The following is a 19,056-nucleotide window of genomic DNA, read 5'->3' as shown; positions in this document are numbered from 1 at the left end:
TTTCCTCACTTTACATCTATATCTCGACAACCAACATAGTATGCGATGCACTACCAAAGCACATTCACGCGTACTCTGAGAGTCTGAAGAGGTTTACCACCTCAACTCCTCAAAAGACCGCCGATCGCTATACTCGTCGTCGCAGTTCCAACCCAAGTCGACTATGATATTGAAAAGAGGTGGGGCCATCGCATCTATCTCATACAGCACATCCAAGATACCACGTAGCCCACAATTCCTACTGCATCGCACAATGGCATCATCTGTAACAGCTGGCATCAAAAGGACACTTCCATGGGATTTCAATGTCAATGTGAAGACTCCGCAGCTCAGGAATCGGGTCATGGAAAAGCTTATATTGAATAACAGATTGTCGGTGTTGCTTATATCAGATCCCTCTACGGTATGAAGCATTGACAGCTGGAAGCTTGGACATCAAATGTTGACACGTATCACAACACTATTGTAGCCTCATGTTGGAGCTGCTCTGTCTGTAGAATCGGGATCGTGGAGTGATGGATTGTAAGTTTACATTCGTATACGTGGTTATATAAGAGGATGTCTGTAGTGAAAGACTTCGGTTGTGCCCAAAACAGCATCAAGCACTCTGTTTTTTGGTGATCAGAACTCGAATCTGCATATCTCACCATGCATTCCCTACAAGGTCTGAAGGAACTGCTCACTTCCTGGAACACATGCTTTTTCTCGGGACGGCAAAGTATCCCAAGGAGAACGATTACGAAAGATTTATTTACGATAACAATGGCGTCTTGAACGCGTATACTAGCTCAGGTATGCGTCATATCAGTGTAGACACGTGTGAATCGACCTCTCATCTCTATTGTCTGCCATCGCAAGATCATACAATGTACTTCTTTACAAACGTCACACCAAACGCTCTGGAAGGCGCTCTAGACCGTTTCTCACGGTTCTTCTACGAGCCATTGTTCAACGAGTCCTGTGTAGAACGTGAACAGAATGGTATGTGACCAAACCGTATTTCGAGGCTCATTGTAGCTTTTTTTTTTGTCTTCAAAAGTCCAAACGTCATCGATGTCACTTTGTTATTTCACTGATTCACCATCGCTTTTTACTTGATTCTCACATTAATTCACCATATCCTTGATACCACTTACAGCCGTTGACCAAGAGTTTCGTAAAAACATTGAACAGGATGGTTGGAGAATGCTTCACGTCCGAAAGGAGCTCTCAAACCAGTCACATCCATTCTCACAATTCAACACTGGTAATCTCGATACAATGAAACTAATAGACCAAGCATATCTGAAGAACTGGTATGCTGAAAAGTATTCAGCCAATGCCATGAATCTCGTTGTTATGGGCAAAGAGCCTATAAACGAGTTAAGAGATCTAGTAGTCAAGTATTTCTCGGCTGTGCCGGATACCAAGTTGAAGCCATTGGTGACTGAAGGAATGAAGATCTTCCCAGAGTCCTTGAAAGGGTGTTTGGTAAGCAAAAAAATACTTGTTTGATTGTAATGGACTGTGACCTTACATGTCGTATGTTCTGTACCTGTCAACAGGTTGCCATTGAGCCGATAAAGGATTTAAAAGAATTGACTCTGAGCTGGGAGATACCGTTCGAATACTCTGCACTGGATACCAAACCAGGTCGACTTGCTGGTCATGTTCTTGGTTACGAGGGTCAGAATTCTCTGCTCTCTCTCCTCAAGAGAGAGGGATTGGCAGAAGGTGGGTACGGTGTGGCTGCGTTTAGAAGTTAAATCACTCAAGAAAAGTGCGCCAAAGCGACAGATGTGCATTCCGCTGTAACACATTTGCTTTTTTTGCACTGGCAACATGCGTCTGCAAACTGGCCAACTCAACATTAATGCATCTCGCTTAGGCTTATCTGCTGGACGTAGTGAAATGGGCAGCCAGAACCTGTTATTCGAGATATCAGTCACATTGACTGAAGCTGGCGTAGCCAATTACAAGAGCGTCATTGAACGAGTCTTTGCTGCTATTGGCAGTTTCCAAGCACAGCCATATCCTGAGGTAAGTGCAGCAGATAACCAGGCAATCTCATATATTCTGTATATTTTTCGCACCGAACTATTTCTCACTCTCTCACCCCCACTAGTACCTCGTAACGGAAATAAACTCCATGTCCAAAGTCGGATACGAGTTCCAACAGCGAAGTGCCAATATAGTAACCAGTGTCTGTCGATCCATACGTCGTGAAGGTATTGAATCCTTCCCAGCCCAGTCAACATTTATAAGTCGCTTTGATCGAGATGCCATACATCGTCTCTTTGGCATACTCAAACCAGATACATGTACATTGTACATGATTGCCAAGAAGCAACATCTGCCTATCCCGCTGGACAAGAAGGAGAAATGGATGGGAGGACTATATGGTGTTGCCAAAGTAAACGCTAGTGATTTAAAGATATGGACGAATGTGCAACCACATCCAGAGATATCATACCCAGCTCCCAATAGGTTTATACCCGATAACTTAGTCCTGGTGTCATCACAGGCATCCTCAAGTAGCGTAAAAGCAGATCCGCAATTAATTGTGAATGCACCGGAAGGACGATTATATCATCACACGGATGATACATTCTTTGTGCCTGAATCATTATATAACTTCACACTCAGAAGCCCAGCTATACAACCCGACAATCCGAAAAGTCTGGCCTTAGCAGACTTGTATATTCGATTCGTCCATGAACGTCTGAATGAAATCAGCTATGATGCTACATCAGCTGGTTTGCATTACGACGTATACACCAAAGAAGGAACTGGCATCGGGATATCCATCGACGGATATTCACAAAAAAGCCATATCCTCTTACGTGAAGTACTGGCCCGAGTCAAAGCACCACAACCAACCGTTAAGGAATTCAACATCTTCAAGGAATCATTGACGAGATCATACAGGAACATCAGTAAAGAGTCACCGTTAAGGCAAGCCATGGAAAAGTTATCGGCTATAATATATAGGAAATTCTCAACATCAGCTGCTATCGCCGACGCCATGGATATCGTCACGTTCAGTGACGTACAAACCTTCATATCGAACTTGTTTAGTAATCGTATTGTTGAAGGGTATGTAGGTGGTAATGTGCTTGCTCCAGAAGCAGTACGAGCATGGGAGCTATTGCTGAATTCGCTCCCTGGTGTACCATGTAATCCTGAACTGGTCAAGAAATCAGAGGTGGTGCTGCTACCCAATACTCGACCTATGCTGTATTCGACGCCTTTGGACGTTAAAGGAAATGCTGTGGTTTGGGTTTGTGATTCTGGTGAAAAGAGTGATTATTGGGCAAGGACTGGGCAGGATATGCTGGGAAAGCTGATGCGAGAACCATTCTATTCTGAGGTATGTGGTGGTAGAGCAAGAAGAAAGTCATGAACAAAAATCGTGCTCTACAAGCCGCTTGATGTTGACAAAGTCAACGCTTCTGACTTGTCTCCGATCTGTGTAGCTACGAACGAAACAACAGACGGGATACATAGTCTCAAGTGGCACTTTCATGGCCAACAAGAGATTGTTTATTCAAGCTGCCGTTCAGAGGTAAATTTGCACAATACTCCTCCGGTTTTTTTGCATCCCACCAACTTGAACTCACACCTCTCTCACCTCGTGCAGTAATACCCATGATGCTCGAGACCTGCTATCCCGAATCGAACTCTTCATGGAAGGATTCACAAGAACCGAAATCCAAGAATCTGAGACGATACAGTCCAGATTCGATTCCATAAAGTCTGCATCCCTGGTTCGCCTACTTGAACCACACGATACCCTAGCTGGTCGAGAGAGGTTTTTGGGGTATTGTGCCTTCGAAGAGGATGGGCGCTTTGATTTAATTGAGGTATGGTGTTGTTGATTGCGTTGCTGAATAATTGATGGCGCGGTTTTTTGGTACTTATTGTCGAACTTTTCATATTTGTCTATAGCGACGAATTGAAGCTCTGAAATCATTCACACTATCCGATCTCAAGACGTTTGCAATGGAGCGACTTGGACGTGGGAATAAGAGACGGTTGAGTGTCATTACTGAGGGTAACGATACCGAGAATACGTCCATGTCGTATGTGTTGCATCAGAATGTCAACGAGTTACGTGCAAAGTTGTAATAAGACAAGATGTTGACATAAATATGTTCTATTCTCTTTCGCAATCTTCACTTGTTATAGTCATCTGTTTCTTCTCATGGTACTCATGATAGCTTTTCTTCTTTTGTTCGCCACTGTTTTCACAGGGTAGTCGAACGGAGAGTTGCTCTATCACATCAAACCCTTGCTGGACTGCAACTAACTCTTACTTCGGAGACCCGATAGTTAAATTTCGTACATCTTGTAAGTCTTTTCGGACTTTGTTCACGTCTATGCATGGATAGATCAACGATACCTGTCTGGTTGTTGACTTTAACAACATTTGGCGATTTCGATGCATGCCGAATAGGAACACTCACGGAATTCATGAATGTAAGATCTAAGATTCATGTCTACCGTAAATCACGAGACCAGTTCAACACTTCCTATTTTGTACCACTCCTCGTCACTCGTTGTTTGCTCCAACTTCTACATCCTCCAGTCTTCTCCCTTTCTTTTTCTCGTAGTGGTCGCCCTTAACCGAGCTAATATTCCACTCAACATCCAGATTCTCAAGTAATGGCAGCTCCTGAACCATCAGCCATCGTAGGTCCATCTCAAATCAAACCAGAATTGCGACCATTTCCTATTCAACGAACCGATGGAAACTCATTCCAAGACAAACACATTATTTTTGGATTTCATCCAGTGTAAGTGATCTTGATGCTATTCAGCTGCTTGTATATAAACCATCTCATCAAACCCTCTACATTAGGTATGGTCGCACCATGGGTTTAACGAAAGGTGCTTGACGTGTTTTAGGCAATCAGCAAAGTCAAGTTTTGACTTTAATATATGCTTCTAGGCGACGAGATTAGATCTGGAGTCTTCATCTCCCTCAAGAATGGATCAAACTTTACGGTACAACATTTGCTCACTGTCGTCGTACCAACCTCAACTCATATTGATACCCAATAGTTGAATGCAATCCCAGGCCGCTACTACATCCTGGTCTTAAAGGGCTCTCTCGCCATCCAGCTCGCAGTGCCCACATCCGAAACATACACCTCAGGCCAATGTGTCGAGATAGAGGACTCACCAACCAAAGCACACTGTAAAGCTACAGTTACATCAAACGAAGGTCTAATGGCTCTGCTGCTAATCAAGGACGTGATTCCAGAACACGAATTTGAGACTATTGTGGATGATAAAGCCAAAGTCGCATTTTCGTTTGATCGATTGAGGGTTACGAAGGGAGGAGGATCTACTATTGATAGTATTGGTCAGGAATTGAACAAAGTATGGAAGAGGAATGGGATTTTGAGTAGTGGTGTTGTCAAGTTGCAAGGTAATCGCTTCAAGTTGTTTGTTGTGGCCATCTCTGCTAACACTTCGTTTTCATGCAGCGATATCATTCTCAGACGTAGCTCCAGAATGTGTCGCACCCCTGCACCCGGCGTACAGCAAATACCTCAACTGGACAACATTCCTAGGGTCTGGTAGAGCTGAATTCGGAACTAGTGATGGAATGACCCGTGAAGTAGGCGCTGGTCACATTGTCTATTTTGACGATGCAGAAGGAGAGGGTCATGCTTACCGAGTTGCGAATTACAAACCAGTTAAACAAATCTTTATTACGTTGGAACGTGAGGTGACGCGATGGGGAGAAGGCAAGACCGGGTTTGAAAGTGGACTGGCGGGTTTGAGTTGGGAGCAAGCTGAGGAGTTGAAGAAAAAGGGTGGTAAACTGTGATGCTCTTGCTTTTGCAGTTGATGAAATTGTTTGATATCTAGTTTTTTGAAACACTCATAAACATATATCTTTGGCCGGACGATAATGTTGATGTCCCTTGGTTGATAGTTGTTAGCTTGCGTCCAAAATTGAAGATTGAACGAAATTGAATTAAGTCGTCACTTTGGACCCACTACATTTCGCCAAATACATTTGTCTACATATTTATTAACAAGTCACGCCCAGAAGACGTTCTTGAACCAGTTAACTCTAGGGTGTTACTGGCAGCTAACGGAATCTGTAGAATATGCACAAAAAAGCTGCTCAGACACTACCAGTTGCACCGATACTAAGAATTTTCAATAGTGCCGCTCACTTGCGTCCAAAGTTGACGGGTGTATGAAAATTGGAATTGAAGTCGTCATGGTTACTTGTTGAACCGAAGAATCGTCAAATCGTTTAGCTTGGATTTCATTTATATCACGACTGGAGCTTGGATTGTCGTGATAACGGGTCTACTCACACGCTTGGCATCACGACAAGAACTACACAAAAGTGTGCCATGAGATTATACCAACAGCACGAGGTAATAAGAGAACTTCGATTTCTTGCATTTGTCTATCATATTCAAGCTATTCAAGTCACCATTTATGATATCGCACTAAGATATAAAATACCTGCTGGTTGACGAGATGGGGATCTCGACTGACAATTATGTCCACAACGAAAACGGTCCTCTTCATTGAGCCACCTTGAAAGCTCATCTGGGAGAGCGTAGCACTGAAGATGCTAAGGTAGCGTGTTCGATCCACGTTCGAGGCATATCACCACTACTTAGTTGCTCATAAGGAGGAACACTCCATTGGGCATTTTGCAGCTTGTTGTCGTTCAATCTACGATAATTAAGATTTTTGACACCGATCTCTACTTGAACAACCTCATCAGCACAAAATGATTGGTGGTTTTTGGTAGGTTTTGACTTTTATTTCAGAGGAAGTGACTTTACTGGTTGACTTCTTATTATACAATATGTGTTGCAATGCATTCTTATGTGTGTGTGTGAGTTAAGAGACCTTTACAGAATGATACCTAAACCAGAATCCAAAACGACTATGGATGCGGTTGCAACTGACTTATAATCTCCTCCTGCAACTCAGCAGCTATTTCCGGTGCCGGCCGTGGTGGCCTAGAATCACGACCCTCCACAAGACTAGCAATAGCCTCGTTATGACTCTCTGCAAAACTACTTCCACCACCTGCAGCAGCTACAACGCTAGTGCTTCTACTCCTGCCATCCGATGGACTGATAGGTCGTGCATCAGGAGTCACAGTACTAGCAATATTAGTGGCAAACACGGTAGCTTTGCGTTGCCTAGTATCCAGAAACGATTTATATGGTAGTAGGAAGTTTATGGATTCGGTGCCGACGATTCCATATGTGGATTTGACTAGCACGTTACACTGTGATGGAGGCTGTTGTCTGAATGCCCGTGACGTTACGACTATATCGACGTTAATATCTCGAGTCTCCTTCCATTGCGATATCCAAGACTCTTTCTTCTCCACCACACTCTCGCAGTATTTGAGTGGCTCCCATTCTTCAATATCCGGGTTAAATACATACAGGAATCCATGTGCTCGAGTTACGGGTATAATAGCAGACCGGATTCCGTATTCTGATTCTAGTATCTTTTCGTACTTTCTCGGTCTCCATGTAGAGACACCCATAAACGTTATGGGTTCGATGGGAACTAGATCGTAGTATGAATATGCGTGTGGTGATTTACACATTACTGGAAGTGGGTTTGGGAGTTCGTATAGCGAGGGTTTGGGAGCTACTGGTTTGGGATTTGGTATTATCGGAGGCGTGAGGCGTTGGCCTCGTTTCGGTAGCTTCGACAGGTGTGCTGGATGTATATATGAGAGGCCTGTTATGTCGATGAAGAGACCTGTCTTCATACATATTGCTCTGGCATCTAAAAGGAAGGAATGTCAGATCGTCTGTTTTGAGTGTGTGTGGTGGCGCCGAGTCATGATTCAAGCAGGAATGATGATGGAAGTGGAAGACGACTCAGTAAGGATCATTCGTGGTTTCCTTACATACCTATTGTGTTCATGGTATTTCCCACCCTCCTTGATTTGAAGTTTGGATTCACATCGAGCATGACGGGCGATTCCTTTGTTCCAAATATGCTTCCGTTCAACGTAGCGAGCTGGAATCTATAGCAGCGAAAGAGATTGGAATAAGCACTTTTTCAATCAAAGGGACTTTGTACCATGCAAATGGAACTCCAAACATGGATTTCAAGAAACACGGAATCAAACAAGAAACTTACAGGACATCGTTCGGAACTTGAATATCAAGATCCGTGTCCTATTTCATAAGAGGAATAACGAGAGTTAGATCCTTGTTCCATCACAATGTTACATCGCAAAAACACAACAACAACCGGAACACTTCCGGAACACCCTTCAAACCACACACCCATACAAAAACATACCCAAGGAAAGATATCCTCATTGAAATTCCAAGCAAGCAACGTTCCATGGGCTATCCAGTAATTTATGAAATTGGATTCGGCCCATATCGACCAAGACTGGAAGAGCTGTTGTAATGCTATTGAGATATCTTCAAGTTCCATATTTAAATGGCTTGAAAATCTATTTAAACATTGGATCTGAGTTAAAATGGATGTAAAAGTAGGTGGCGTTGTGCCAAGGCATGGGATCGATACCTGTAATCACGGTGATCTTCAAACCACACTTGATCCTCGACATAGTACTTTGGAGCAAACGCAATAGATTCATCGTTCTCGTATACGGAAGCCACAAAGTGGGATTCCAGTATAGGTCTAGTCGAACACGAAATTTAGAGTTAGGGATTCAGGATAAACAAAACACGAAGGTAGCAACAAGGAAGAGGCAGATAAAGGAAGCCCAGGATCACATTCCCGGCCCATGAAATATCACAAATGCGTTAATGCGGTTAGTGTTTCTTACCTATTCACACTTCCGTTCAAAAGTTGGTTTGTGATTCTTGGCGATCCATTGCATGATGGTATAAAACTCCAGAAAGTTAAAAGGACTCCTAATATACTGAGTATCAAGCATGCGGCAGTCAATAGCGTCGTTACAGCATGGAATCTTAGTCCTTTGGTGGCCATGTTCGTGGCAGTCATCCTAATAACACGACGACCACGTAGAGCAAGGATGAGATAACCGGAAGGGAATCCGGAAGCGTAGATCTACTGGAACTATAGTTCAAGTTGCGTTGGACGTCTTTAATGCAACTTGTTGGGTGTTTGTCGGGATGGTTGTATGTAGTGTGGTTTTTATTAGATGTATGTGGGGTTTTGGTTTCCAAATACCTTGGCAGTTGGACCCATGGAAAGATAAGCAGCAAAGATTAAAACGCAACTGGAATGCATATTCACACATAATAAGTACTGGATGCACGTGTTTAGGTCTAACAGCAGTGGTGGGTGTCTTCCACTTCAGTTCTTTTTAAAACGAATAGAACGGATTTTGACTCACTGTATCATGTACGCAAGCTGAACAGCACGTGCAAGTGATGATATTCCATTTTCTCTATACGTGTATGTTTGGTATTCCTTCCTTTGACCCACCGACATTAAGCTCCAAGCTCCACTTTGCGTAATTTTGGAATAACTGGATGCGTACTCATGCGATCGCCGAAAGTCTTCAGGGACAAATTGTAGATGATAGCATCATGTATCGATTCGGCACATATTTTTTTACTACAAAGCGACGGGAAATGTGTTTAAATCCATGCCACTGATTTACGAGCCATACCTTTGCACAAATGTAAACGGTTCTCCCGATCTCCGGGACTTCAAAGCTGAATTCTTTGCATTATTCATTCATCATACGTTCAATAAAAGTAATCCTCGTGAATGCAACAGAGTCTCCTTCCCTCCCAATCGACTTGACACATCGGCGATTTTTCTCAGACACTTTGCATCTTGCAACGCAATCATTCTGAAAACCCACAAGGTAGAGCCATTAAACTAGACTAGCATTTTGCAGCATATTTAAAAAGGATCCCATCTCTTTCTCCCCTTGGAGCTTCCGCATATATAACTTTTTGGTGAGTTTCCAACATTAAATTGCTGTTTGCCAAAATTCTACGAACCACGAGACAAGAGGGAAGCTGAATGATGATGGCAACCATTTGAATTATATTCTGTGGATGTCACAGGCTCTCTATCTGGGCTACCGAGAGCAGTGGCATGAGCAGCATAAGCGATCGACATTAAATGTGAAAACATGAAGATTCGTATTGGGATGAAAAGCATCATCATTGAGTATTAGAAAGGAGACTCCCAACTCGCAGGAGTTTTTATTTGACTGTTGAAGGTGATGAGAGTGAGCTTGATCAAGGATGGCGACATTAAAATGTCGAATCTAACTTCAGATGTGGAGCAGAAGAATCATCAGCATTGGAAGGAGGCTCTTAGAGCTAACAGATCGTATATGCATACGCAGTTTGGTCATAAGGGAAAAGTATCTATTGGGAACTCACAAAACCTAACCTCACTCTCGTCGTCTTTAGCAACCATGTCTGAAATCAAACTCAAGAAATTAGTAGAACTCAATCAACGTCTCAAAGAACAACTTGATTTGAACCGTATCCCTGTCTCTGAGGCCAGCTCAAGGTATAAGACGCAAATCCTCTCCCTTCACGAACAAAAAATTCGGCCTTATATCGACACTGACTAATCCAATACAAATCTAGTCTCATCAAATACATCACATCAACAAAAGACTCATTACTCCCATCCGTATGGGGTCCAGTCGACAAGAAGGATGATCCATATGCAGCTCCAAGTGGTCCTTGTGGGGATTGTGTGATTTTTTGAGGCTGTCTCAAAAACGATATTATATTGCTATTGCTTTCTCTTGCTCTGCCACTATCTTTTGGAGGAGGAAGGAGGGAGAACTTAAAACACAATCAACACTATATTTAAACACACGACTTCATCCCCATCTGTAAATCCACACACACATTAACACGCCTTTTTTATTGCTCTTATTTGGATTTTGCACACTACACACACACCGTTACTTTTGTGATAAAACGATATAATTTAACCAAGAATATGGTGGAAGTTTTCGAAATCTGAAGTTGGCTGATTCTCGTATTCGATGAGATGGCCAAAAAACGCTGAAATGGCAGCTTGGCGTGATAGGCGGCATTTTCATATTCGGAGCGCAGACTTAAAAACACCATCACACAACACCAATAATATACTTTGATCGGCTGTTTATTATTAAGCATGTACTCTTTGCGTTTACCACGATGGCCACCACATAATCGGAGCACTAAATGGAGAGTTGACTCCATCTGAATGCGATAAAGTGCAAGAGCATAAGCATCTTCCAGCTGCTTTCCAGCAAAGATCAAGCGTTGCTGATCCTGTGGAATGCCATCTTTAGTGTTCAATGGAAGCTTTAACAGTGTCGATGGTTTGTGATGGGTCAATTTCAAGTGTAATTAACTATCAAGAGGATCAAATTCAGTGTGTGTTTCAAATAAATCAGGTTTGATATATTGCTCACCTCTCCAGTGAGAGTTTTAACGAAAATTTGAAGGCTTCTTGAGTACACACTTCTGGCCTGATGGTAGACGATGGCGATGGGAATTGATTACCTGAGCCTATCATACTCGTATGCTGAGCTCAATCATCACGAAGATGACGAGGAAAAAAACCTTGGAATCACGAATCTTACGTCCGACATCAATGACAACAGCAACCCAATCAAACATCGCATAGAAGTGATGAGAACGATGACCACATGACTCCAGAGCACATACAATAGCGATAAAGCAAGTACGGACATGAGGCAGGTGAAGGAACCATGTTTGACTTTGCGGCGTTTGGGACTATCCCGTCGACAACCGCCCAAGTCATGGGTAGACCATTGAGCGCATCAGAACGAGTGATCATTAACCAAACGTGGTCCATTTCAACTAAAACTCAATTGGCACTTTGGCGTTGATGTTGCAATGTCGATGTGCTTCTTCATCAAAATAACAAATACCATGCTTCGAAAGCTAGAAACCAGCAGCGATTCTGTGCTTTCAATTGATGCAGCTGGTATTTGATTGATTTCGAATGATTGTCGTTGATTCCAAAAATATTCACCAAAAACTTTTCGACAGCCGCAAGAGCTACCAGCCGTCAGAGGGGAGAGAGAGCGGGCAGAGCGCTCTCTGCATAGATCTACCGTTCCGGGATCGGTTAGATAGACCTTTATAATATGACATATCAAATACCGTCAACATCATTATAGGTGCACATTGCAAAAAAATTGTGTCGTTGGGACTTTAGACATTTGCCAAACAGTACTTGTAGCACTTGCATCAAAGAAAACCAAGCAAAAACAAGCATAGATCGCCAGATATAGTATTGTAAGTCATATGCGAACGACGAACGCTATTCGTTGCCACTTACTTCCAACACGCACCGCAAGCTCATTTGCCAACAGGACTTCAATCAAAAACACAGCAATGATTGGAGCGCTAGCTGAGCAATCTAAACAGAATATAACCGAATGCCAAAATCGCCAAAAGCGTCATTTTTCTCGTTATACGATGATATTCCAAGTATACAAGCAATCTATGGAGGGTGTGTTCTGAAAGGCGATAATAGCTGTGCAAAGTTTTCTTTTTTGGATGGGGAAATGTGTGAGTAGCATACGACAACTACAATGATGTTCCTTAGTCGACCTCTTCGACCTATTGTCAGAGAAAAAAAGGTTTGAGCAAAGGGATCCCAATGTTGGCACTCAAACTTGAATAACTTACAGTTGGTCCAGCACCTCCAGCACCAGCATCACCACCAGCACCTGGGAAGCCACCTGGTCCACCTGGCATACCGCCTGGAGCACCACCAGCACCGTATAGTTTCATCATGATGGGGTTAGCGACAGCTTCCAATTCCTTTTGGTGAGCTTCGTATTCTAAGAAAGAGAGAGAATGCGATGAGCATTTTGACCGACGAGTTCAAGGACAAAAGACCGCATAAACAATAAAGATATCATACCTTCAGAGGCAGCTTCTTGAGATTTGTCCAACCATTTGATGGTGTCATCAATAGCCTTGTTGAGCTTTTCCTTGTCTGCAGGTTCCAACCTTGAGGCCAATTTCTCGTCCTGGATGGAATTCCTATTACGAAGCAATACAAGTCAGAACTTGTTTCATACACACCAAAAAAGCCACTGCCGTCGACAATACATACCTGAGGTTGTAGGCGTATGATTCAAGACCGTTCTTGGATGCGATACGAGCGGCAGCAGCCTCATCTTCAGCCTTGTATTTCTCCGCTTCAGACACCATGCGTTCAATATCTTCCTTGGTCAGACGGCCCTTGTCGTTGGTGATGGTGATCTTGTTGGATTTACCAGTGGTTTTGTCCACAGCAGTAACGTTCAAGATACTATTATAAATGAGGGTGAGAGGTGTGAGCATGTTGAAGAAGACATGAAGTACGGTGCTCAATGGCTTTTTGCTGACTTCCATTTTATTCATAAAACAATGGCTTACCCGTTGGCGTCAACATCGAAAGTAACCTCAATTTGAGGAACACCACGAGGAGCTGGTGGGATACCAGTCAATTCGAATTTACCCAATATGTTGTTATCCTTGGTACGGGCACGTTCTCCTTCAAATACTTGAATGAGGACACCAGGTTGGTTGTCAGCATATGTAGAGAAGACTTCTGATTTTTTGGTTGGTACTGTGGTGTTTCTCTTGATGAGAGGTGTCATGACACCACCAGCAGTTTCAATACCCAAAGACAATGGAGCGACATCCAATAATAGCAAGTCCTGGGTCTTTTCGGAGGTATCACCAGTCAAGATAGCAGCTTGGACGGCAGCACCATAAGCGACGGCTTCGTCAGGGTTGATTGACTTGTTTGGTTCCTTTCCGTTGAAGAAGTCTGATACGAGTTTTTGGACCTTTGGAATACGAGTGGATCCACCGACCAATACGATTTCGTCTACTGAGCCTTTGTCGATCTTGGAGTCACGTAAGACCTTTTCGACGGGGTCGATGGTCGAACGGAACAAGTCGGCACAGAGTTCTTCGAATCTGGCACGAGTGATTGAGGTGTCTATGTAAAAGGTAGAAGATTCAGTTAGCAAATGTTGATCTTTTCCAAGTCACCCAACCAATGTCGAAAACCCCCATATGCTAATGTATACTTACAGAAGTCGATACCCTCAAACAAGGAGTCAATTTCAATACTGGTTTGAGTAGCAGAAGAGAGGGTTCTCTTTGCACGTTCAGCTGCAGTTCGTAGACGACGAACAGCACGTGGGTTTCCAGACATGTCCTTTTTATATTTACGTTTAAATTCATCCAAGAAGTGAGCAACCATCCTGTTATCAAAGTCTTCACCACCCAAGTGAGTATCACCGGCAGTGGCCTTGACTTCAAAGATACCGTCTTCGATAGTAAGGAGGGACACATCGAACGTTCCACCACCCAAATCAAAGATTAATACATTCTTTTCACCGGCAGTCTTCTTGTCTAGACCGTAAGCGATGGCAGCTGCGGTTGGTTCGTTAATGATACGGAGGACGTTGAGACCCGAGATGAGACCAGCGTCTTTGGTGGCTTGACGTTGCGAGTCGTTAAAGTAGGCTGGGACTGTTACTACGGCATCCTTCACTTTGGTTCCCAAGTATGCTTCAGCGGTTTCCTTCATCTTCAATAAGACCATGGAGGAGATTTCTTCAGGAGTGAAGGTTTTGACTTCACCCTTGAATTCGACTTGGATGAAGGGTTTGGTGCCCTTGTCAATGACCTGTTATATGAGATGGAATCGGTAGAAAAGTAAGTATCAAGCCAACCAATAATCATGATAACAGATGCAATGAATATAACAAATGGATTACATAATTCCATGCAACAATGAGTCAAAACCTTAAGACTAACATACCTTGAATGGCCAGTGCTTGATGTCAGACTGTACTTCAGCATCAGCAAAACGACGACCAATCAAACGCTTAGCATCGAATACAGTGTTGATTGGGTTCATGGCGACTTGGTTCTTTGCGGCATCACCAATGAGACGTTCAGTGTCAGTGAAGGCCACGTATGAAGGAGTAGTACGGTTTCCTTGGTCATTGGCTATTTAGGTAACAAATAAAGAGTTTTAATATGGTGTCATATCATCGATTTTGGATCACTTTCATGCATTTGACGCTTTTTTTCTGAGAGCTTCGAATTTTTTCTTACCAATGATTTCAACACGATCATTCTGCCAGACTCCAACACACTATGAATGAGATATGAATGTAAGCTATAATTCACAATAATATTTGTAATGAAAATCACTCGTTTCGGTTCTTACAGAGTAGGTTGTTCCTGTTTGAAAAAAGGCAACGAGTTAGATTCCAAGCTCTTATGCAAACTCGAGCACAACTAGCACCTAGTCTTACCTAAATCGATACCAACTGCTTTACTCATGATTGTAGCCGATTATTTGCTTATGATACTATGATGTATGTTGTTCTTCTATCAATGTGGGAGAGAGACGAGCTTTTTTTTTCCGTCACTCAAGGTGTCAAAGGAAGCAAATGGAATTTGCTAGAAGAACGGCGAAGGAGGTAGATACAGGGAGAGAGAACGCGTCTATTCCTAAGTAAACCATGCATAATATCAACATTCCACGTGAATTTAAGGTCTTTCCCAGAGGAACACTTGTCTTTTCGTGTATTTTGGTAGTAGGATGATTGAGTTTGGTTGCATTGACGATGTTTAACATAGTTCTTGTACATAGAACACGTTCAAATTCAATATAATTTATGTATCGAATCGATTCAGATCTTTTCTTGTTTGATTCACAACGTTTTGTGCTGATCTTGACCACACAATTTCCAAAGTCCACTATAAACTTGTTCTAAAGTTACTTTCTACAATAATTAAAGGGCTCTATAACAATAAAATAAGCATGGGCATATCCTACAATGGCGACCGATGAGTGATCGCTCTATAATTAGACCCGTAATTCCAAGGTAAAAGATAATTTATGGGTATCTGAGATAATATCGCTGTTCCTCCAAACCCCACCAAACAGAGCAGCAACAGATCTAAAAACTCCATCTCTCCCATCACCATCCTTCCTCATACAACAGATTAGCAGCTGATCTATAAAATCCTTTAGCGTCAAAGCTTTTGGTCTTTGTGCTGCTACTGGTAATCTCCCAATGGTTGCAGTCTAAAACACCACGTAGAGTGCCCCATTGAGCAGACTTGAACGAAACTAGTCCATCATTTGCTCCTTCTCGTTTCGATACTATATCGTGGCATGCTCGTAATGGATGGAAGAGGGAAATGTCCTTGCAGACTGCTGCGTATGAGTAGTAGAGGGTATCCGCATGGTTTGGCACACATCGATTAAATATGTCGTTGCAGAATGTTGTCTAAAAAGTAGAAACAACATGTCAGTCATGAATGTCGTTGAATCTTAATGTGACTCCAAAACACATACTGTCAAATTAGCGTAAGCCGGCTGATCGAAAGGAGAGCAGATAGCTCGTATTATAGGATTTACACTCATTTGTCTAACCGCCCTTCCTTCAACACCACCTTCACCAATCATACTGTTTGGATGCGGTAGATTCAGAGCATCAGAGATGGCATTTGTTATCTGCATCTTCTGGAGTTCAGAGCTCGTGAGCTCTTGCTTTCCAACTCCAAGCTTGTCTCGACAAAAGTTCATGAATGAGGAGCCTCCTGAGATGGTGTGAGGAAAGTACTAGAGGTTAGCATGTTGGAGAGAGCCAGTCCCTCTTTTGCGTTTGGTGACTCACGATGAGGAGTAGCAATCGTTGTCAAAGTCGACACCTTGAAGTGATTCGAGGGGAGATGTGCAAGCATATACCGAGCATCGAGTCCACCCTACATTCAAATACAGTTAGTATTTTCGTTTTCAAAAATGTCAAAGAATACATGACTTGCTCACCATGGAATGAGCAAGAATATGAACCTCCTCTCCATTAGCCGTAACACGTTCTAAACTAGCCCTTAAAGCCTTTGCTCTAGACGCAACATCGGCAACCGCCGGGACCTTTGTCAGGTGAACTTTAACGCCCATGTCTCTTAAGGAAGTATCGATATCACCCCAATATTTCAGTTCTAGTTTCAGCCATGGTACTTGCTTTGGAGCTAAAAATATAAATATGTGGTATTTTAGTTAATTGGGAATGGTGCGTGTCAACAGGTGTTTTTGGTTTGAAGGTCCAAATGTAATCAGTTCGCTTCTTGCTTCTACGAGTAAATATATGTGGAAAATGCAGGATTTTAGTAGCTTACCAATGATATTTATGACGTCCCAACCGAACAATCCGTGTGCGAGGAATACTTTTCCTCTGGGTGGTTTCAATGTCTTTGTGGTAGCTCGAAGCCCAACATGAGCTCTTCTATATAAATTTACGTCCTCATCTATGACGGTGGAGGCTTCAGTAGTGAGCATTCGTCTAGCGACCTTGGTCCACAAGGAGAGATTCCGCATTGTGTCTGGCTTTTTGGGAATGCAGCAGTAAAAGGTTTCAGAATGACAGATGATAATTATTCGGTGGTTTCAAGATCACGATGGTGAGAATGTGGTTTCGGGAGAGTAGGTTGCTGCCACCGTCGTCACATGGGAAGACGAGGTGTGGTGGAGGGCTTTCGTTCCTTCAGCAGGTCCAGCACGTGTTTAGGCAGTTGGTGAGATTTCGTCGACCTGAATGCGAAGTAAAGTCATTGGCTGAGCAAAGAAGAAGTGTGCATCTCGTTAAGATGATGCTTGATCCTCGATTCCGAAGCTCTATGTAGCTTTTCTCATTGCTCGATTCCACGAATTACTTTGGTACACGGAGGCCAGGTGATCATTTGGCGCAGACAACCGCAACATCAGTTGCAGCACGTTCGTACCGGAACCGTACCGGTACGAATAGTGATGCCTTGGAATGCTAAAAGTGACTGGTGCAAGCCAGGACCTATTGTTTGAGGTCCCAGTCCTGCCCACCTTTCAAAGTGCAATTTCACGAGTTGTGAGCTTGGAACTTTTCATGAACAATTGCACAGCTTAGAATTGGAACCGTATATATGGAATGCGCTGAACAGATCAAGCCGGAAACAAGTAGCATAAACATTAGATTTGATCAGTTCTGACTGTTTGATGTCTGACGTTGTTGCTGGTGAGTTAATACAAGACGCTTTTTGACTTGTGTCGATTGTAATGATTGTTAAAAAATATAGTATTACAATACTTGTTACGTCGCAATTCACCTTAAGTACACGTTCTTGCTGGCAAAAGTGTCAATCGCAGATTCAAGCTTTTTTCAATTTACACTCTAGTTGGAAGAAGATGAACTTTGAAGATCGATTTCCATGGGAGCCACTCAATTATGTACGAGCGTCGCTAGATGGAGAGTACAGTGTAAGTTTTCAGAAATGTTTGCAATGTTGACAGCACAGTCTCTCAGAAATCATAACTTGCAATGTATCCTCCTTTGAAACATCACTATCTTGATCAAAACATCCAATTAACACATTTACATCAAAAATTTCAATAGGATGATGCTTTTTATGTTGATGAAGGGACACCGGGCTATCATCAACAACCGCGATTAAGATTGTCAATGTCGCTCAACCAACAGTCTTGGATTTCCCTGGCAAAGACGATCTGTCTGACGTTGACATAACAGCAAGCGATTCTGAGATAGTCATCCCAGCACATAGCCTTATGCTCAAATATCACTCAAAAGTATTTCCAAACGTTGTGCTTCGAGACTCCAATTCATCTAACGCAGTATCTGCCATCAAAGTCAATGCCCGTCGAGAAATCAAAGTCACCTACTCCACTGAATGTGTCAATAAGATGTTGGCTTATATGTATAGCAAACCAGTGTCTACATGGCTGCCCTCAAAGCCAGAACAGTCTCAACTTCGTATCGATCTATTCAAGGCTGCAGATTGTTATGATTTGCAGCCCATGTATACCATACTTGTCACGGAAATCTCGTAACGTGACATCCACACGGGTACCGTCTTGGAGATGTAGTCGTTGGCGAACAAATATAATCGGGACAACTCATCTCTGAAGGTTGCTGCTTTGAATTATTTTTTGAAACCTGCAAATGCAAGGAATATAGTAGCTTCGCCAATTCTTGCAAAGTGGTGCCGAGACGAGGACAATATAATCTCGGAGGTAGTTGAGCCTTCATTGAAGGTTGTTGGT

General features: G+C 42.9%; 6 protein-coding genes across 6 annotated transcripts; 3 read left to right on the top strand and 3 right to left on the bottom strand.

The window, feature by feature from the left end:
* Positions 1 to 253: 253 nt before the first annotated feature.
* SmJEL517_g05695 (uncharacterized protein) lies at positions 254 to 4,107 on the top strand (the record flags this gene model as incomplete). The annotated part of the gene is made up of 11 exons (XM_031171621.1): positions 254 to 403; positions 470 to 522; positions 665 to 792; positions 859 to 981; positions 1,139 to 1,470; positions 1,545 to 1,713; positions 1,868 to 2,019; positions 2,105 to 3,349; positions 3,456 to 3,544; positions 3,620 to 3,842; positions 3,928 to 4,107. The coding sequence occupies 11 exons, from the start codon at positions 254 to 256 to the stop codon at positions 4,105 to 4,107; spliced, it is 2,844 nt and encodes a 947-aa protein (XP_031022400.1).
* Positions 4,108 to 4,644: 537 nt separating this feature from the next.
* SmJEL517_g05694 (uncharacterized protein) lies at positions 4,645 to 5,818 on the top strand (the record flags this gene model as incomplete). The annotated part of the gene is made up of 5 exons (XM_031171620.1): positions 4,645 to 4,775; positions 4,841 to 4,869; positions 4,931 to 4,986; positions 5,044 to 5,413; positions 5,472 to 5,818. 5 exons carry the CDS (start codon positions 4,645 to 4,647, stop codon positions 5,816 to 5,818), a joined length of 933 nt encoding a protein of 310 aa, XP_031022401.1.
* Positions 5,819 to 10,213: 4,395 nt separating this feature from the next.
* On the top strand, positions 10,214 to 10,677 carry SmJEL517_g05693 (uncharacterized protein; the record flags this gene model as incomplete). The annotated part of the gene is made up of 2 exons (XM_031171619.1): positions 10,214 to 10,473; positions 10,554 to 10,677. The coding sequence occupies 2 exons, from the start codon at positions 10,214 to 10,216 to the stop codon at positions 10,675 to 10,677; spliced, it is 384 nt and encodes a 127-aa protein (XP_031022398.1).
* A 188-nt stretch (positions 10,678 to 10,865) lies between these two features.
* Positions 10,866 to 11,162, bottom strand: SmJEL517_g05692 (uncharacterized protein; the record flags this gene model as incomplete). The annotated part of the gene is made up of 1 exon (XM_031171618.1): positions 10,866 to 11,162. The coding sequence occupies one exon, from the start codon at positions 11,160 to 11,162 to the stop codon at positions 10,866 to 10,868; it is 297 nt and encodes a 98-aa protein (XP_031022399.1).
* A 1,377-nt stretch (positions 11,163 to 12,539) lies between these two features.
* On the bottom strand, positions 12,540 to 15,296 carry SmJEL517_g05691 (uncharacterized protein; the record flags this gene model as incomplete). Its single annotated transcript, XM_031171617.1, has 10 exons — positions 12,540 to 12,557; positions 12,627 to 12,781; positions 12,865 to 12,986; positions 13,060 to 13,257; positions 13,365 to 13,935; positions 14,031 to 14,631; positions 14,767 to 14,957; positions 15,066 to 15,105; positions 15,181 to 15,194; positions 15,269 to 15,296. The coding sequence occupies 10 exons, from the start codon at positions 15,294 to 15,296 to the stop codon at positions 12,540 to 12,542; spliced, it is 1,938 nt and encodes a 645-aa protein (XP_031022396.1).
* Positions 15,297 to 15,940: 644 nt separating this feature from the next.
* Positions 15,941 to 17,343, bottom strand: SmJEL517_g05690 (uncharacterized protein; the record flags this gene model as incomplete). The annotated part of the gene is made up of 5 exons (XM_031171616.1): positions 15,941 to 16,252; positions 16,321 to 16,565; positions 16,643 to 16,730; positions 16,795 to 16,997; positions 17,145 to 17,343. The coding sequence occupies 5 exons, from the start codon at positions 17,341 to 17,343 to the stop codon at positions 15,941 to 15,943; spliced, it is 1,047 nt and encodes a 348-aa protein (XP_031022397.1).
* Between the last annotated feature and the right edge of the window lie 1,713 nt (positions 17,344 to 19,056).

This window comes from Synchytrium microbalum (assembly GCF_006535985.1).
Source record: "Synchytrium microbalum strain JEL517 chromosome Unknown SmJEL517_scf0055, whole genome shotgun sequence".
NCBI classification, from domain to species: Eukaryota; Fungi; Chytridiomycota; class Chytridiomycetes; order Synchytriales; family Synchytriaceae; genus Synchytrium; species Synchytrium microbalum.
The sequence above is the reverse complement of the archived record's forward strand: the minus strand, read 5'-3'. Positions and strand labels throughout refer to the sequence as shown.